This window comes from Cuculus canorus, chromosome Z (genome assembly GCF_017976375.1).
Source record: "Cuculus canorus isolate bCucCan1 chromosome Z, bCucCan1.pri, whole genome shotgun sequence".
Lineage (NCBI taxonomy): Eukaryota > Metazoa > Chordata > Aves > Cuculiformes > Cuculidae > Cuculus > Cuculus canorus.
The window spans coordinates 27894924-27911027 of NC_071441.1; the positions used below are offsets into that span (position 1 = coordinate 27894924).

The 16104-nt window shown below is 38.2% G+C and overlaps 1 protein-coding gene across 3 annotated transcripts in view; it reads left to right on the forward strand.

Annotated features, from left to right (window-relative positions):
- TRPM3 (transient receptor potential cation channel subfamily M member 3) overlaps positions 1 to 16104 on the forward strand; it is a 248459-nt gene that overhangs the window by 134989 nt on the left and 97366 nt on the right. For all 3 annotated transcript variants that reach the window (XM_054054264.1, XM_054054265.1, XM_054054266.1), the window contains exons 6-7: positions 3287 to 3458; positions 4951 to 5061. In XM_054054264.1, the coding sequence (XP_053910239.1) occupies positions 3287 to 3458; positions 4951 to 5061 (283 nt within the window). The remainder of the gene's footprint in view (positions 1 to 3286; positions 3459 to 4950; positions 5062 to 16104) is intronic.

The window sequence follows — 16104 nt, forward strand, 5'->3', positions numbered from 1 at the left end:
AGAAAAAACCAGTTTTTGTACTACATGCTCTATCTGCATGTTCCAGACAACATGTACATCACACTGTCAAGATGGTCTACACATTTCTTTTTCATTCTTTCATAGTAGACTGAATAACAATGTTAGCTTGCACAATGTTAGCTTGCAGCATGAGACTGCTTCCTTTTCTCTCATGCTTCTTTGTTTTTACAGTGTCAGAAAGATTATGTTTTGCTTTAATTATTTTCTGCAGATTTTGGAATAATTATACAGTTACAAATCTCAGGCAACTAATTAGTAAGTGTGTATTACTGTATTGTTGTTGGATTATTACCAGTTTTGGCTTGGTTTTGGTACATATCCTTTCAGGTAGGAGGAAGAGAATAGGTTGAGAATGAGCTGAATTGCTGGGGAAAAAAAGATTATAAATAACTATAAATAGTTAGTTCACAAGTTTGTTTCACTGTAACTTTTATCCAGTGTCAAAGTACCCGAGTCCCCTTGTAGGTCAGGTCAGGAAATAATTAGTGTAGGAAACTCATAAGGAGAAGCAATTCAGTTCTCTCATTGCAAACTACAAGGTGGGAAGCATGCCTGGTGTGGAGCTGGGGACTGACGTGTTGGTAGCATGTCCAGAGCGCTTCGACTGCTCAGATTCATGCACTGGATCACATTACACATATCTATTCATTGTCTGTGGTGAATTACCCTGAGCAACCTTTCAAGTGCTGTCCTCTATGCCAGGTGGCATGTTCCGACAGGGTACAGCAATGCTTTTGATTCAAACTTGCTGCCACCTCAGGGTGCAAAGGCAACTGCTGAGGTAGCCCAGCTCCTCACCTACTGACAGAATGCCCTCAGCTCACGCAGCATGTGTGTACTGCTTCTCAGCATGGCTGCAGTCGCATTCATTAGCTTATATTTAAAGGGGCTGTCTTGAGCATAAATTCTTCCTATCAGCTCTGCAGAGGAAGATGCCAGGGGACTTTATTTCCTCTCCTCAAAAAAAAATCGGATAACGGATAAGAAGGCATTAAATTCAAAGTTTTCCTAACCTTTTAACTTGCCTATAAAGTGTAAGAATTGAAAAGACCAAAGGAATGGGAATTGCAAGGGTGAGAAATTGAAAATCTGCTGAGTATTGTGGAAAAGACATTCACCTGCAGGAAACAGGCTCAAAGCCTGGGATTTTCTTACCTTCCTGAAGATTTTGCTTATGCTTTCATCAGGAACAGAGTCTGACAGTGTGGTCTGGGAAATTTATTTTTTAAAAAAAGTTATTTCAGTTGTTGAACTGTGCATGCTGTTAACAGTTCAATTGAAAATAATTGTATTCTCATTTTCACGTCTATAAAATTTATTAATAATAAGATCCACCTGGTAGCTAAACATCAGAAACAGAACAAAAATGTAGCTTTCTAATCTGCCCTGCAGCAGCATTACTAAGTCAATGCGTGGAACCTTTGGTGCTGCATCTTAATAGAACTGCAGATCAAGCTGTCACCATTATAAAGATTTGAGCTGTGGCACTTGAGGACAAACCACAAGCCGTCGGCAGAATTGCATGCATAGTGGCTTGTAATCATACAATGAATAGGCAACTCGAGGCATTCCTCTTGAACAGATCTTGCTAGCCTATGCCTTAAATATGTAGAGAGATGGGGCGGGTATCAGTTTAAAAAAATCTGTAACTGTTTTAGTTTGATTTTATTTGAGTCTTAGGTATGTGAGAAAGAACCTTCTTTTTCCTTTCTGAGTATGGCATGGGATACTTAATTAATATCTTCCAACAGGATGTTGATATTTGTTAAGCTGTATGCCCCTGTGGATGAATGTTTCATGAATGGGGCACCAAAAGAAACAGAATTAAAGAAACTATCACCTGTTCTCACAGTGGAGTGCACTGTGCACAGCTGTTGGCTAGCTGCCCTCTTGGTCTTCTCAGACCTATTTCCTCCCTTTTGCAGGGTGAACAGCTTAGAGAGTGTCCTCTGTGTGACAGTTTATAAGAGCAAAAGAAGTCTGTGGTATTCCACTTGAAATCCAAGAGTTGACAAAAATGCTGCAAGCATTCACAAGTGAAATAATAATGAGAAATATCTCTGGCCAAAGAGTTACTAGTACAGTTTATTTATAAAGAATTATGTCTTAATTATAAATCTCTTTAGAATAAAAATAAGGGAGAGAGGCTTAGGAAGAAATCAACAAGTAATATATTTCTGTCTGCGAGCATTTTTGTCAAAACATCAGTGTACGTTTTTGTGCATTAAATAGCACAAAGTTTGTTATATTTGCAAAATGAACAATGCCAGAGCAAGGTAGGTGAAGGATAGCCTAGCTGAGGTTTGTAACTAGTCATTTCAGGATTTCTTCAGCTAGGATTTAATTTTACATATTTTCAGGAGTTTTGTCTTTCCAAAAAGACAAGTCATATACAAACAATGCAGGGAACAATATTGCTAACTATTGCCTTTGAATGATTAGCCAGGATCTCTCAACACAACACCAGCTCTCTTGCAAATATCTGAGCAGTCTTGTCACTGGAACAGGCAGACAAAGGTGGCCTAGTGCTGGATTTTGGTCTTCATGGAGAGTATGAGTGGGATAACTCTAGCAGTTTTCTTTGTTTGGCTGTAGAAGAGTTTCTCCTGATAAAAGGAAATCAAAGGAAGTGAAACAAACACTCCATTGAATAGAAACTTCCTAAAGGTGTTGTGAACACAAGCAATTGTCTACGCTAAGAGTGAGCCAATATTTTTTTCCAAGGAAATCGAAAATGCATTGTAATATCATGAGTTCGAAGAGTGGAACTCATCTGTATCAGTGTGTCTGCAGAAGTCCTCCTGGCTCTAAGCGAAGTAGAACAGGGGGCATGGTGCAGAATGGGAGCTGTGAAGAAAGAATGAAAGATTTTGATTGGATGAGGTGAAGATTTACAGCAACACTGCTGAAAGACAGCAGCAAACGGGCTGTATAGTGTTTGTGTGTAGTCACACAGGCATTTGGAGGACTGGCCATTAGCTCGACTTAACATTGAAAAATCGTCACTGATGCTATTGAAACAGATTACTATGAAAAACCCTTTAAGAAGTGTCTGCATTTAAAATCTGGTTTGAGTGCTAAGGTTGTTTTCTACTTTACAGGTAGGAGACAGCAGTGCTCAAGTGCAGTACTTCAAACAATTTTGATTGTTTTTGTTTTCTTTTGTATCACTTTTTCAAATGATTGTTGTTTCATATGATTGTTTTAGTTTGGAGGATCTTTTCTGTTTAGTACCTTTTTTTTCCTCTCTTTCTCTAAAATGCAGGTGGTTCGACCCTACCAGACAATGTCCAATCCCATGAGTAAGTTGACAGTGCTCAACAGTATGCATTCACATTTTATTTTGGCTGACAATGGCACTACTGGTAAATACGGAGCAGAGGTGAAACTTCGTAGACAGCTGGAAAAGCACATTTCACTTCAGAAGATAAATACGAGTGAGTAACATTGTGCTTATATTCTTTTATAATTGCAATTATATCAAAGATACTATGAGTTTATATAGGCAAAAGAGTCTGTATATTTTGGGGAGTAGTTCTGCTAAGATGGTGAGCATGTGGTTGCAGGAAAGATGACTCAAAGAATCCCAGCACCATTGTAATTTAAAGAGAGTATTCCATAGAAAATTACTTTACGTTTGCACTATGTTCATTAGGTTTTCCTAGGGAGCTCTCATTAGCCAGAGCCAGAGGCACAATATGAGTTTAGATGGCCTTTTCACCTTATCTTCTACAGTCATGATGATACATTCCACATCACGATCAGATTAAAGCCCCAGTTTTTCTCTCAAAGTTACTTTTTTTTTTTTTTAATAATCATGAGCGACTTTCTTGTGTAAAATTAAAAGTAAATAGTCACCTTAAGGGGTAAGCATTTCTGCTTGGATAAAATAAAAAATGATATCTCAATGTTAGTACTATTATTACTCATGTAGTGTACAAATGCTTGATTTAGATGGGGAATGATCTATGTAGGTATTTTGGGATGTGGGTGGGATTTTTTGCTTTTGTTTACAATCATTGGGATTTTAGAATCTTAGTGCTATCACAAGGAAAAGGGGTTATGTCTAGAAATTAAACCTAGGCCGTACGTAGGGAAGATATCTTCCTTTGAGAGTTAGCCAGGCAGAAATATTTTTTAGTCTCACAAACAAACATCCATGTTGTACCTGCATAAGGTACCTTTAAGAATAAAAACAAAATTAATTTCAAAAGAGACCAGATGCATAGCCTTTCTGCTGATTACTTTCTGTAAACATGCATGAAGCCAGGAACAGTGGTATTTTTTGTGATATATGCACTTGAAACTGGAATAAGACTAGGAAACACATATAGATTCTTGGACATCAGATGAAGAATTACAGGCAGTCCTAATGAGGTGAACATAAAATAGCACGTTCGTTATGCTTGATAAAGATTTCTGTATGATGAGTACAGTCTTTGCTTAAATTAAAATCATGTGCTACTTACACCTTTCAAGACCACTGCATGAACTACATGCACTACAGGCTTACTGTTCTCATGATATCGGAGTATATATTGCTTTATGTGAGAGAGCAGTGTGTAGGCATGCATAAATGTCTGTGTATCATAAGTGTTGGGTGTATGTCTGTGCATTTCCTTAACAGGCAGAAATAGTTATGATCTAATCCTAGGTTGACCTTTTCAAACACTTGCAAAAAAATGAAGGATCTCCTCTCCTCCCCTCTCCTCCCCTCTCCTCCCCTCTCCTCCCCTCTCCTCCCCTCTCCTCCCCTCTCCTCTCCTCTCCTCCCCTCTCCTCCCCTCCCCTCCCCTCCCCTCTCCTCTCCTCTCCTCTCCTCTCCTCTCCTCTCCTCTCCTCTCCTCTCCTCTCCTCTCCTCTCCTCTCCTCTCCTCTCCTCTCCTCTCCTCTCCTCTCCTCTCCTCTCCTCTCCTCTCCGCCAAACAGATGACCACTTTCCGGTGTCTTTCCTTACCTTCCTTTCTAACAGAGCAATGGAGATCCTCAGCTCTGTCCATGCAGGGGCACAACTGCAAAGGGATTTTCATCCAAACAGGAGTGTGTACAGCCATACGTGTGTGTCCTTACTTACCATTGTCCAGTAGTACAAGTGGAGTAGGGAAGAACACTGAGAGCATCAGAATTTTGTTTGCTGGAGAGTCAGGAAAGGGTACAAGTTTCAGTTAATCACCAAACAAAAGAGCCAAGGGCTAGCAAACAGAATGGATTTAGGAGCTAATAAACAGTTGGTAACTTCTTATTTCACAGTCTGTCCCTGGACAATAGTACTAAAAGAAGATTTTATTCTTATTTTTAAGCCTGCTTGACTTTTACGTGCTCGACTTGTCTTTTCTACTTATTCACTTTCCTTTGCTTCAACTGTATCTTTCTTCAGTGCAGTGATAGGTCTCCTGGATGTTTGGGATCACACCCTGTTCGCAAAGGGAAACTTCAACCTTATGTTCACATATTAAAGACACAGAAAACAGAATTCCCTTCAAATAGATTAGGATAGGGGTAGTCTCTTCTATAAAATTTAAGATTGAATTAGTCATTAAGTATGCAAGATAATTCTGAAAGACTCAGTTGGTTTTGTTCCTAATATGACATTGCTCTCAGTCATTCAGCAGTATCTAATTTCCTGTATGAGTTTACTGTTAAATAATAATAACAAAAAGCTTGCCTTATGCTGCCTGTGAACACTTGGTAAAATATTTTCCTGAATACTCTGCTTCCACTCTATCTTTTTAGCTTTTACCAGTTCTGTAGCTCTTGTTTTGTCAACAGCAAATATTCAGGAACTTAAAGATACTTTCCAAGCAAGCAGAGGGTACGCTTGCATTTGTGCATCAGTCTGAGTCTGCAGATTTAGGACAAAGTCACTCAGTTTTTTCCTGCAAGGGTGATGCGCCCTGGAAAAGGTTGCCCAGAGAAGTTGTAGATGCCCCATCCCCAGAGGTGTTCCAGGCCAGGTTGAATGTTGAGCAACCTGATCAAGTGGGAGGTGTCTCTGCCTATGGCAGGGGGGTTGGAACTGAATGATCTTTAAGGCTTCTTCCAGCCCAAACCATTCTATGATTCTGTGATTCTGTGATTCAAGGAATAGCTTTGTGACTATCTCTGCCATAAGGTTCATTTGTACAGCATTGCATGGATAATTTGTCAGCTCGTGAAGATTTTATATAGACATGTGGGGTTAAAACTCCACATTTTAGTTCCTCCTATTCCAAAAATACAGATATTTGAAATGCAATAAAATATCCCAGTTTAAAAGGTGTGATTTTTCAGATACATTTGGTGGACTGTGTTTGGCTGTGAAGCTATGCTTGTACTGTTTCTTGGCATGCAGGGGACTACAACACGTCAGGCTGATTTAATTCACTGCTGCCACTTTACTGATTTCTGATTTGCTGCTTCTGGAAGTGCTTGTAATACTAAACTCTGTCTCACTGCCTTGAACAAAAGAAGCTTCACAGGTGTTGTAGTATGGTATCTTTCATATGGGCTGGAATGGACCTCTGAAGGTCCCCAGTCTGATTCTCCTCTCAAAGTGGACTGTCCTCTATACTAGATAAGCTTGTCTGTAGCTTTGTTTAGCCACATCTGAAGGCATTCAACTATCCATGTGGGCTCCAGCAAACTCTTTGGAAACTTTTCACACCCCACTATCCACGTCTGATCTCAAGCCCCAAACTGCTATTTGTAGCCATTTTCCCCTTCATTGGGTCCTGACCCTGGCAAGAAGAGTGTGGCTCTAACACCTTTTGAAACCCCCTTGCAGATAGTTGTAGGCAGGTATTAGATTACTTCTTAGACTTCTTTTCAAAAGGTTAAACAGTCCCTGCTGTCTCAAACTCTTCACTTCAGACATATGCTCTAGGCCACTATACACCTTAAAAGCTTTTCTCTGGATGCTCGACAGTTTCCCCCCATCCTTATTGAATTGCATAGTCCAAACCTTTGTCCAGTACTTCATTTGTGCAGCATTGCATGGATAATTTCATGAAGATTTTTACATTGAAATGTGGAGTTAAAACAATTAGTGATGAACAGATTGGGGATAGGATAAAAACACAGTTGACACATTTCTCTAATGTAGCACAAATGCATGTTTTGCCTTGTGTGCTGAGACTGTGCTGTTGGAAGACATTCAGACTAGCATCGACTGTAACCCACATCCATGACATAACTATGTAGTTATCCAATTAGAACAAGAGCTACGCTTTTACTCTGAACAGTCAAGTGGTTTACCTTGTTGGAATCCTTCTCCAAGAATGAACACAGAAAAATTACAGTTTATGTGGGATTTTTCAAGTTTGGAATTCATTTTCCCCGAAATCAAACAAATCCTTATTATCTTTGAGCCATGAAATAAATGTCAGTTTGAAAAAACATGATCTAATTTTCTGTCTTTATAAGGATAACTAAAAGTCCTTAGGCATTCATCCTCAAAAGATAGCCTGTCACGATATTGTAGATCTAGCATTTAATTATTCTTTTTCTAAAATTCTTGTGTGTCCCTTAAGCTCCTCTCATCTACAGTATTGCTGATTAAAGTCATTCTAAAGTCTTATGTTTCAACACTCAATTTTATTCAGAAGGAATAAGTATCAACGTATCCTCTAAAATGTTCAGGTTTTTTTCTTTTCTAGAATCTCTTACACGATACATTTACTCCTTCCCCTGGTGCTTGGGAAGTCTTTCGCGCATTAGAGATCTTTCATCCCCTTTGCTGCTGCTTTTTCCCAAATATTGTATATGTACACATTCTTTCTGATAGGTCACAATAGTGCAAATAACTCTTTCAGAAGAAACTGATTAAAATAAAAGAGGTAGAATAATTTTACCACAAAACTGGCATTGGATTAGAAATCAATGAATATCTCATGCTCCTTCACATCTTATGGCAAGATGTGAAAGTGCAACTAGTCTTTTTCTTTCCCATCCTAGGAAAATACTAGTGGCGAGTGCAGAAAGATAATTTAATGTATCCCAAAAAGATGGTGTAATCTATAAAAAGAGAAGGGAAAGAAATAAAATATCTAATTACTAAATATAATCTATTGCAGTTCTGCAATGATGACATTCCTAGCCACAAACAAAGCATTTCTGCAAAGTGTGCTAGAATGGCCCCTGTTTGCTACACTGTACGCTGTTAACCAGTTCTGCAGAACAGTGCTGAGTAACACAATAGATACATCAGTCTTGCCTCCAGCCAGAAACACAAAAGTCATCTGTCTACAAAATGTGCATTGGAAGTTAGCAGTCATAAAATATTCGTTTCTGCCACTCCACAGATGGTTAGATTGGAATAATTGCCAATGTAGAAACTCAGGTACTAGGTCTGATCTGATGACCGTTAATCACTTTCCAGCAAAATCACTCCAGTAGGTTAACATGCTGTGGGTTTCATCCATTTTTTTGATTAGGCAGGACAACGTTTTCTCATTAACAAGTGTGGTCTAGAATTACTTCATATTACATAAAAAGGTCATTCACCACTACTTACAGAATCTTCAAAAATCTTGCCTAAAGTTTCCCCCTTCTGGCTCTGCATCATGTGTGAATTTTTATAATATGTACCTCATTACTCCTGTTTGCATTAAGGCCTTCGGTTCATGTGGTAGAGTTGTTGCTGTTAACTTAATTGTTACTACTAACTGAAATATCCTCAAAACTTTAAAGAGCTTACAGCATTATTTATACACATGAGATGATCACATGTAGACTATATAAAAGTTTTTAATTTGAATGAAAGAAGTTGTGAATTCATTAGGAATGCTCTAAGTTCTTCCTTAGAACTAAGAACATTTATAATTATCAGTTAGCATGTATTGGAGATAATAAATAATGGTCCATTGTTGGCATGAGATATATATAGACAAATAAGATATAGATATAGATATAGATATAGATATAGATATAGATATAGATATAGATATAGATATAGATAGTTAAAGTATTGTAAAGTCAAATTTTAAAGTAGGGTAAGCAACAATTCTTAGCCAGCTTGCAGTGACAAAGTATGTGACTGTTGGTACTTAACTAGGCAGATAAGAGGCAGAGAATCGGATAAAAAAGTAGAAAAGCAGTTCGAACTGCCTGGTATTTACAAGACCTTGAAGCAAAGCCCAAGGAGCGTGTGCAGCCAGGAAAGGTGTCAGAATGACTGTTAGCATGGGACAGATAACAGTTTGGCACTCAGCCTGCTGACGCACTGGCCGCGCAAGGGGTGGGTGATGCTGCTAACCCTTTTTGCAGTCCCCAAGGGAAGGATAAAAGGAGCTGAGCTGGACAGGTCGGGTCGAGAAGGAATACATGCACATCTCATTACCAAGGGGACACCAGGGAAGGTTCAGTACCTATCGACTTTGACCATCTGAGCAACATGCTCTATCTCCTTCTCCTGCTCATGATTGACACCAATTCGCAAGTCAGTAAGTTTATAAGTTTTAATGTAGGTGTAATAGGTTAAGGTATAATAGTGTGTTTGAACAATAAGGCATATTTGATTTAACTGTGACTTAGTGGTCTTTTCTTTTCACACTGGTATCTATAAACAAACCTAATACACAGCAGAATCAGAATCTGAGTGCAACACAACACAGTGCAATGCATAGCATTGCGTACCATAGCATGCACTTACAGCATGTTCTTGTGTATGCGTTAAGTATCAGTACATACGTATCAGTAATAAAATTTGTGCTTGGCATGTGATTTAAATCTTGGTCAGAATACTACCAGAGTTTTACTTCTCTGTTACAATCTGACAGATGTTACATCCTTAAAATTTGCTCTGGAAATACGTGAGGTTCAGTCAGTAAGGCAGTCATATTGAAATTGGTGTTAATAGGTCAAATAGATCAAATAAATCAAATAGATCATCATAGATCAAATTGTTAAAAGATCTGAAGTTTGCTCTAGTGATTTAAAAGAGGCTCATTTACTTGTCAGCTTGGACTACTGAGATTTCTGCTATTTTGCACTATGAGACATAACTTCAGAGAAGGGAAGAGCAGTGACCAGGCCAAAGGATTTTACTACTGTGAGGGATGAAGATAACAAGTATTGTCACCTAGACAGCAGGAGTCCAGCCTTTCCTGATGAGAGGGGAAGACAACTTTTTAACTATGAAAACCACCTCACCTCACCAAATCCTTAAGTTCTGTAGGTCCACCTTGTCACAGTCTTACTCTTCTTTTGATTAGTACATTTCTAGAAGAATTGTCCCCTAGACTGTGTAGGGCCTCATGTGGAATATTGCTGTTCACTATCAATCTGCAATTGTTATTATTTTAAACATGCAGTTTGGTGCTGAAGGCTTGCTCTACAGAATGCTGTTTGAGAATAGACAGATGACAGGAATTGGTACCAGTGTACTTGTATTTCATCTTTACAGAGTTGACGAATGTAGTTGGATTTGTGGTAGACCTGTCAGAAAAAGTTATCTCTGAATGAAGATTTGATGGATAAAGTTGGGTGATTTGATTGGGTAGAGAAGGCAATTTGGACAGGGTAATAAGTCAACAATATCTGTTCATGTGACCCGTGGACTTCCCTTTGTCATCCTATGCCTGAGAATATATGAAGGGGGCTGGGAAGGCAAAGGGACGTTCAACTGTCATCACTGGCATCTTCTCTGACCATTGCACGACCATCAAATGCATTGGAATTATCATTTGTTTTGGATTTTTCCTTCATATTCCGTGCAGCCCTAGATACATTTCCATAATTACATAGCTGGGAAGAGGTAGTTACAGACTTTTTTCTAGGAGAGGAAGGCTGCTGCAAGTTTAACTTATGTGCAATCTGAGCAAACCAGAACTGTTTAAAGCTTGATTTATTTCAGATTTTCTTAGAAATCAGAAACTTCAGCTTTTTTCATCAAAAGCATTATGCTGTTGGTGGATGAGGCACTGGAGACAAAGACATCTCAGAAAGGGGTGAGAAAACATGCAGGTTAAAAAATGTTCTTGAAGCACAGGTAAATACACAATTCAGTGCAAGTGGATCCCTAGATTACTCCTGTGGACTTGACTTTCAGCAGATGAGTTTGTTGAAAAAATATATTTTCATATGATTGATGTACAAGGTAAAGATCATGGGTCACTTTAGCTCTATAACTTTTGTACATTTTAGATTTACTGAACTCAACTATAAAAATCAGAACAAAGACATAAAACTAAGAAAAAGATTATTTTAGGGTGAATCCTTTTTAGCAATATTTCTGCTGTTCTTTATGTTTTTATGTTGCCTAGCACAGGTGAGGAAGGTATGATTTTCTGGGATTATATAGTGTCAAATATGCAAAACAAGGCAAGAAAAATCTCCTTGATACATAATTTGAGGCAGTGTAGAAGTTTGTTGTGTTATTGTGATAAATTTCCAAAGCACTGGCTATAATATGTGGTAGTGCTTGCATGCAAAGGGCACTGGGAAAAGTGATGAGGAAGATTAGATAGAATGAGAAAATTATTGAAATTGTAGTAATTTAATATTAGTCCAATATTAAATGAAGATATGGTTCAACTGTCAGGTCCACAGATTTGTCTGTGAATGACATATCTGTTAGGACAGCAGATATATCACTAGCCAGATTTAGACAGATGATGAAGTAGCACTGAACAAATGAAAATGAGAGTGAAAGTACTGAGGTGAGGCAGAAGAGAAGGAGAACAAGCTGGGACAAATGAAAAGTGATCATATTCTCAGTAAAGTGAAGAATTAAAAACAGAGGCAATAAAAGAGGATTATGGATTAAACACAAAGAGACAGAGAGGAAGTGAAAGTGTGTTTGGGATACCAAAAAGGAAATTAGAAAGACAAGAACGTAGAATGGAAATGACAATAGCAAGGGGAACAAGAGAGTGAATGCAAACTACAAAGGAAACAATAAAGCTGAACAAAATAAGTAGTACTTTTAAAATATGGTTTGGAAGCATGAAAAAGAAAAAGGAAATTATATCAGTTGAGATTCAATGAAACTACAAGAGAAGAAAAACCACAGAATAAATTGAAAAGCAAAAATAAGACCGATGGTTGTCATCTTTCCTTTCTCAGTAGTGGCTCTGTGTCATTCTGTCACACATAATCCTTTAGTTCTGTGAATTTGAGCAAAACAGCAAATACCTTTAGAATTTCTTGTGCTGGCTTACCAGATCACTTTGATTTCTCTAGACGTGCATTGAGCCTCCAAACAAGTGGAAGTTCCACTTAACTTATGAAAACAGAAAACTGTCAAAGTTGTTCAGAAGGGGGTAGAAGGAGTTTTGGTTCCTTCTTCTCTGCTTTTATTACTGAACAGCCAATTAAAAGAAATATCTGTCTCATCTTTACCATATCTTGAATGAGTAGTAACTAATTCTGCTCTGGGGAGGGTACTGAAAGTAAGGGGTGTGGAAAAGTGAGATCTGACTGTAAGTGCAGCTATGTGAAATTAAGTTTGAGCTGGTTGTGGCATCTAGGGAATGTTCCTGTCTTTCTGGGTGACAAGATCCAGCATCCATCATCCTATAAAGGCAAGCTGCACTCCTTATTTTCCAGTCATGTTCACTTAGTAGTCATAATGTGCTTGTTCTGTGTCTGTGATTTGCAGAGCCAGGGGAAGTAGATCTGTTGTGTATGCAGGTGATCTTATCTATTTGCTGTTGATATAGACTTATATTTTAGCCAAAATTGCTTCTTGTACATCTGGCCTTCTTTCCAAAAGGACCTGAAGGCTGAAAACAATAGCCTGAAATAAACCAAGCTGCAGTGTTATTTCATTGTGACCTAACGGGAAGGATATGGATTATTTCAGGATATTCTTTGTTACCACTTAGCCTTTCAGAGACAACTGGGACCTTAGTCAGTATCACGTAGGTGTCCAGAAGTGAAGCAGGCATATTTACTTGTCTTTTAAACTTTTAAATCCAATGCCATTTTAAATCTATTTAAGCAGCACCCTGTGGTTAGACACACCCTTTAACAATCAAAGAGCAATGTCTGTTGACTCTGTAACTGAAAGGCAAGTTCAGAAATTGAAAACTACTTTCCTCAAACCTTTAAGCTCACAGCAGGTGGACTTATTAAAATTCCAGTGCATACTTAATTGTTTAGCCATTCTGTGTTAAGTGTCTCTCACTAGGGTATTCAATTGCTATGCAAACACTTGGACCAAAGCATTTTTGAAACCCACGGGTTTTATGTGATGCGTTTCTTTCAGCCTTTGCTGATGCAGGACACTGCTGCATATTCTGCTAAATCCATGAAATATAGCAGTGGCCTGGAAGTTGGACTTCTAAGACAGATTTCTTGAGCTAAGGACCTCCTTTGGTTTTCATTAAGTTCCCAGAATCCTCAGGTTCCAACCTGAGTTTCAAGACACCATAAGCCTCAAAGTCTGAAAAAACACTCATAAAGAAATGCTATTTTACCCTGTTTCAAATATGAATGAAGTTGATTTCCACTAAAAAATTGTAGTTCATCTCACATATTTAGGTTAAAACTAAAATCAGATTCAATCAAAATGTAGTTCAAAACTGCCATAAAAGACTCTCTAGGCATGTGAACGTTTTGGTGAGCTTTGCAACTGTATCAGTCTTCCTTTGATAGTTAAATGGGTCTTTCCACTAAAGGCCACTGGTAAACAATCCTTGAACTGTAACCATTTCTGTTTACTAAATGGCCTGTACCTGGGAAACAAATCATCTATTTGATGCAATTAGGGATTTGTTACACAGTCAGTTGCTTTAGGATTAGTGGCCCACATGTGCAGGCTGGTTTTGGTGTTTTCATTCCTAGTTAGAATCACATGTATAAATTTGCAATCTCATGAACTTTTTATTCATTTTTCATTTTCATTTACTACATATTCATCCACATGACATTCAAATGCAGCCCAGTATTGTTTCAGTTGTTACACATGCAAAATATTTGTAAACAATCAAAGAAAACCAAACCAAGATTGACTGGTTAGAATTTACCAAATCAAAGTGAGTATAAAGATACCTATTGGTAACATAGTTGTAGTAAATGTGTTGAGAGTGCATTTGTGCTAAGATTAAATAAACCTCTGCACCCAAGTTTTGCTTCAAGGCCAAGTTGCTAAAACCTTATATTTATGATTTTTTTTGCCATTTTAAAAACTTGTATTTATGAAGTTCATTGTTTTGTCATCATACCATACAGTTCTGTGTAAAAATTTATGAGGGATATCATTTGTGTAATGGGAGGGATGATTACTTTCAGCATGCTAAAAGAAAACATATTCCTATTTGTTATACCTTGCTGGCCACTTGCCTTACTGTTACGTTTGACTGATGCTTAAGCCAGCTATCCACCATAGTCAGGGGCCTTCAATGACAGATTAGGCTGCAGCCAAGGGTGGGATTGGATCATTTCGTGGGATGGCCCTGCCCATGGCAGGAGAGTTGGAACTAGATGATCTTTAAGGTCCCTTCCAACCCTAACTATATTATGATATCATGATACTATGATAACTCAGATCAACATGAGTACTTGCTGGCTAGCACAAAGTTCCTGAAGCCGTATGTGCAAATGATGCTGAGTTCCAAATTAACAGGTATGTAGTTTAAGGAGCAAAGGTTGGACATAATTTTTTCTTAGTATTTTTGGGAGAACCTGGTGATTCATTCCATATAATAAAGGAGCATTTTGCATTAGCTGGTACAACATTAAAAAAAATAATTTTTTTTTAAAAATATTTTTTTAAAAAAAAAAATATCCTAACATTTTCACCATAAAGCAACCTAGTAAGGCAGGAAAATCTGTAAAAAAAAAAAAAAAAAGAGGTCTTCATTATGTAAAATTGTATGCAAGAGAAAAAGTTTAACATTATCTAGCTTTGCATGCAAATTAATTTCACCTCTGCACATGAAAGGATTTAAAGGTTTTACTTTCAGGAAACCTCTGAGGCATTTGTGCTAAACAACCTGTGCAAAATGGTCTGTATGCATGCGTTTGAGTGCAGTGTGCAGCTCCAAACACTTCCATGCACACTCAGATGTATATATCTGTTTGTTTCTGTTTCTGGACTTCTGTTCTATGACTGTATTTTATCTACTAAGAGACTATTGTGTTTACCCTTTACAAAAGTCATGATTCTATAAGAATTTTGTAGGTAGAAAGGTAGATATTCCCACAAATGATAGATCTTTTGTAGGACATACACAAGTTAGAGGCCTGAAACAAATATCAAGCCTGTAACAGAAACTTTCTTTTGGTAAGGGTCCATTATCTCATTATCTTAGAGGCACATGACAGCCTGTGCCATGATGACCAATGAAGAAACCTATTAATTTTTGTACCCCACTATCTGCTTTGCATCTACGTCTGGGGAAGTTTAGTAACCTGTGAACCTGGATGGTGGTGCTATGCAAAAATGTAGAGGCCACTTGGTCATGCAAATATACCCACTTTCATGAAGAACTGATGAGCCATTGTCTCACTGTTGCCTTGTACATCCCTGTAGACAGCTGCAGTAGGTTCAGGATTTCTAGGAAGTGTGGGAGTACTGCACACTGCTCAGATGAGTGGTCTGTGTGTGTCTTGTTAAGAAAAGACTTGAGAAGTCAGGCTGACTGTATATGCACGGTGTCTCGCTTTGCGGAGGTTTATTCTCCCCAATGTTTTGGACAGTTTGGATTCTCTGGGTATGTCCTTGATGATTCTGTTTTATGTGCACTGTAAACCTTAAGTTCTTTCATTGTATCCAGCTTCTGTCTCTACAGCTGCATGTTGTGTGGGAGACGTGCCAACCACTGTGCAGTAATTCCTCCAGTGTGACAGCCACAGGCTTCAATATCCCAAACAAATGCAAATGATTACAAATTTTCCAGCCAAAATTTCTATGTAGAAAAAGAAAAATAATGTAGAGGAACCCATACCAACGTGTCTGACCTGATGAAGGAGCAAAGGTGGCTAGTGGGAAATCAGCTTACATGCTCCCAGTGTTAAGATGCAGAAATTAGAGACAATACTCTCAAGGGAAGGGAACTAGAGCCTCTCACTTTTATTTGTGCTGATCTCAGGGGTGAACTTAGAAATAGTGTGCAACATACTGATGTGTCCCAGTTACCCTTATAAGCACACTTAAAAATG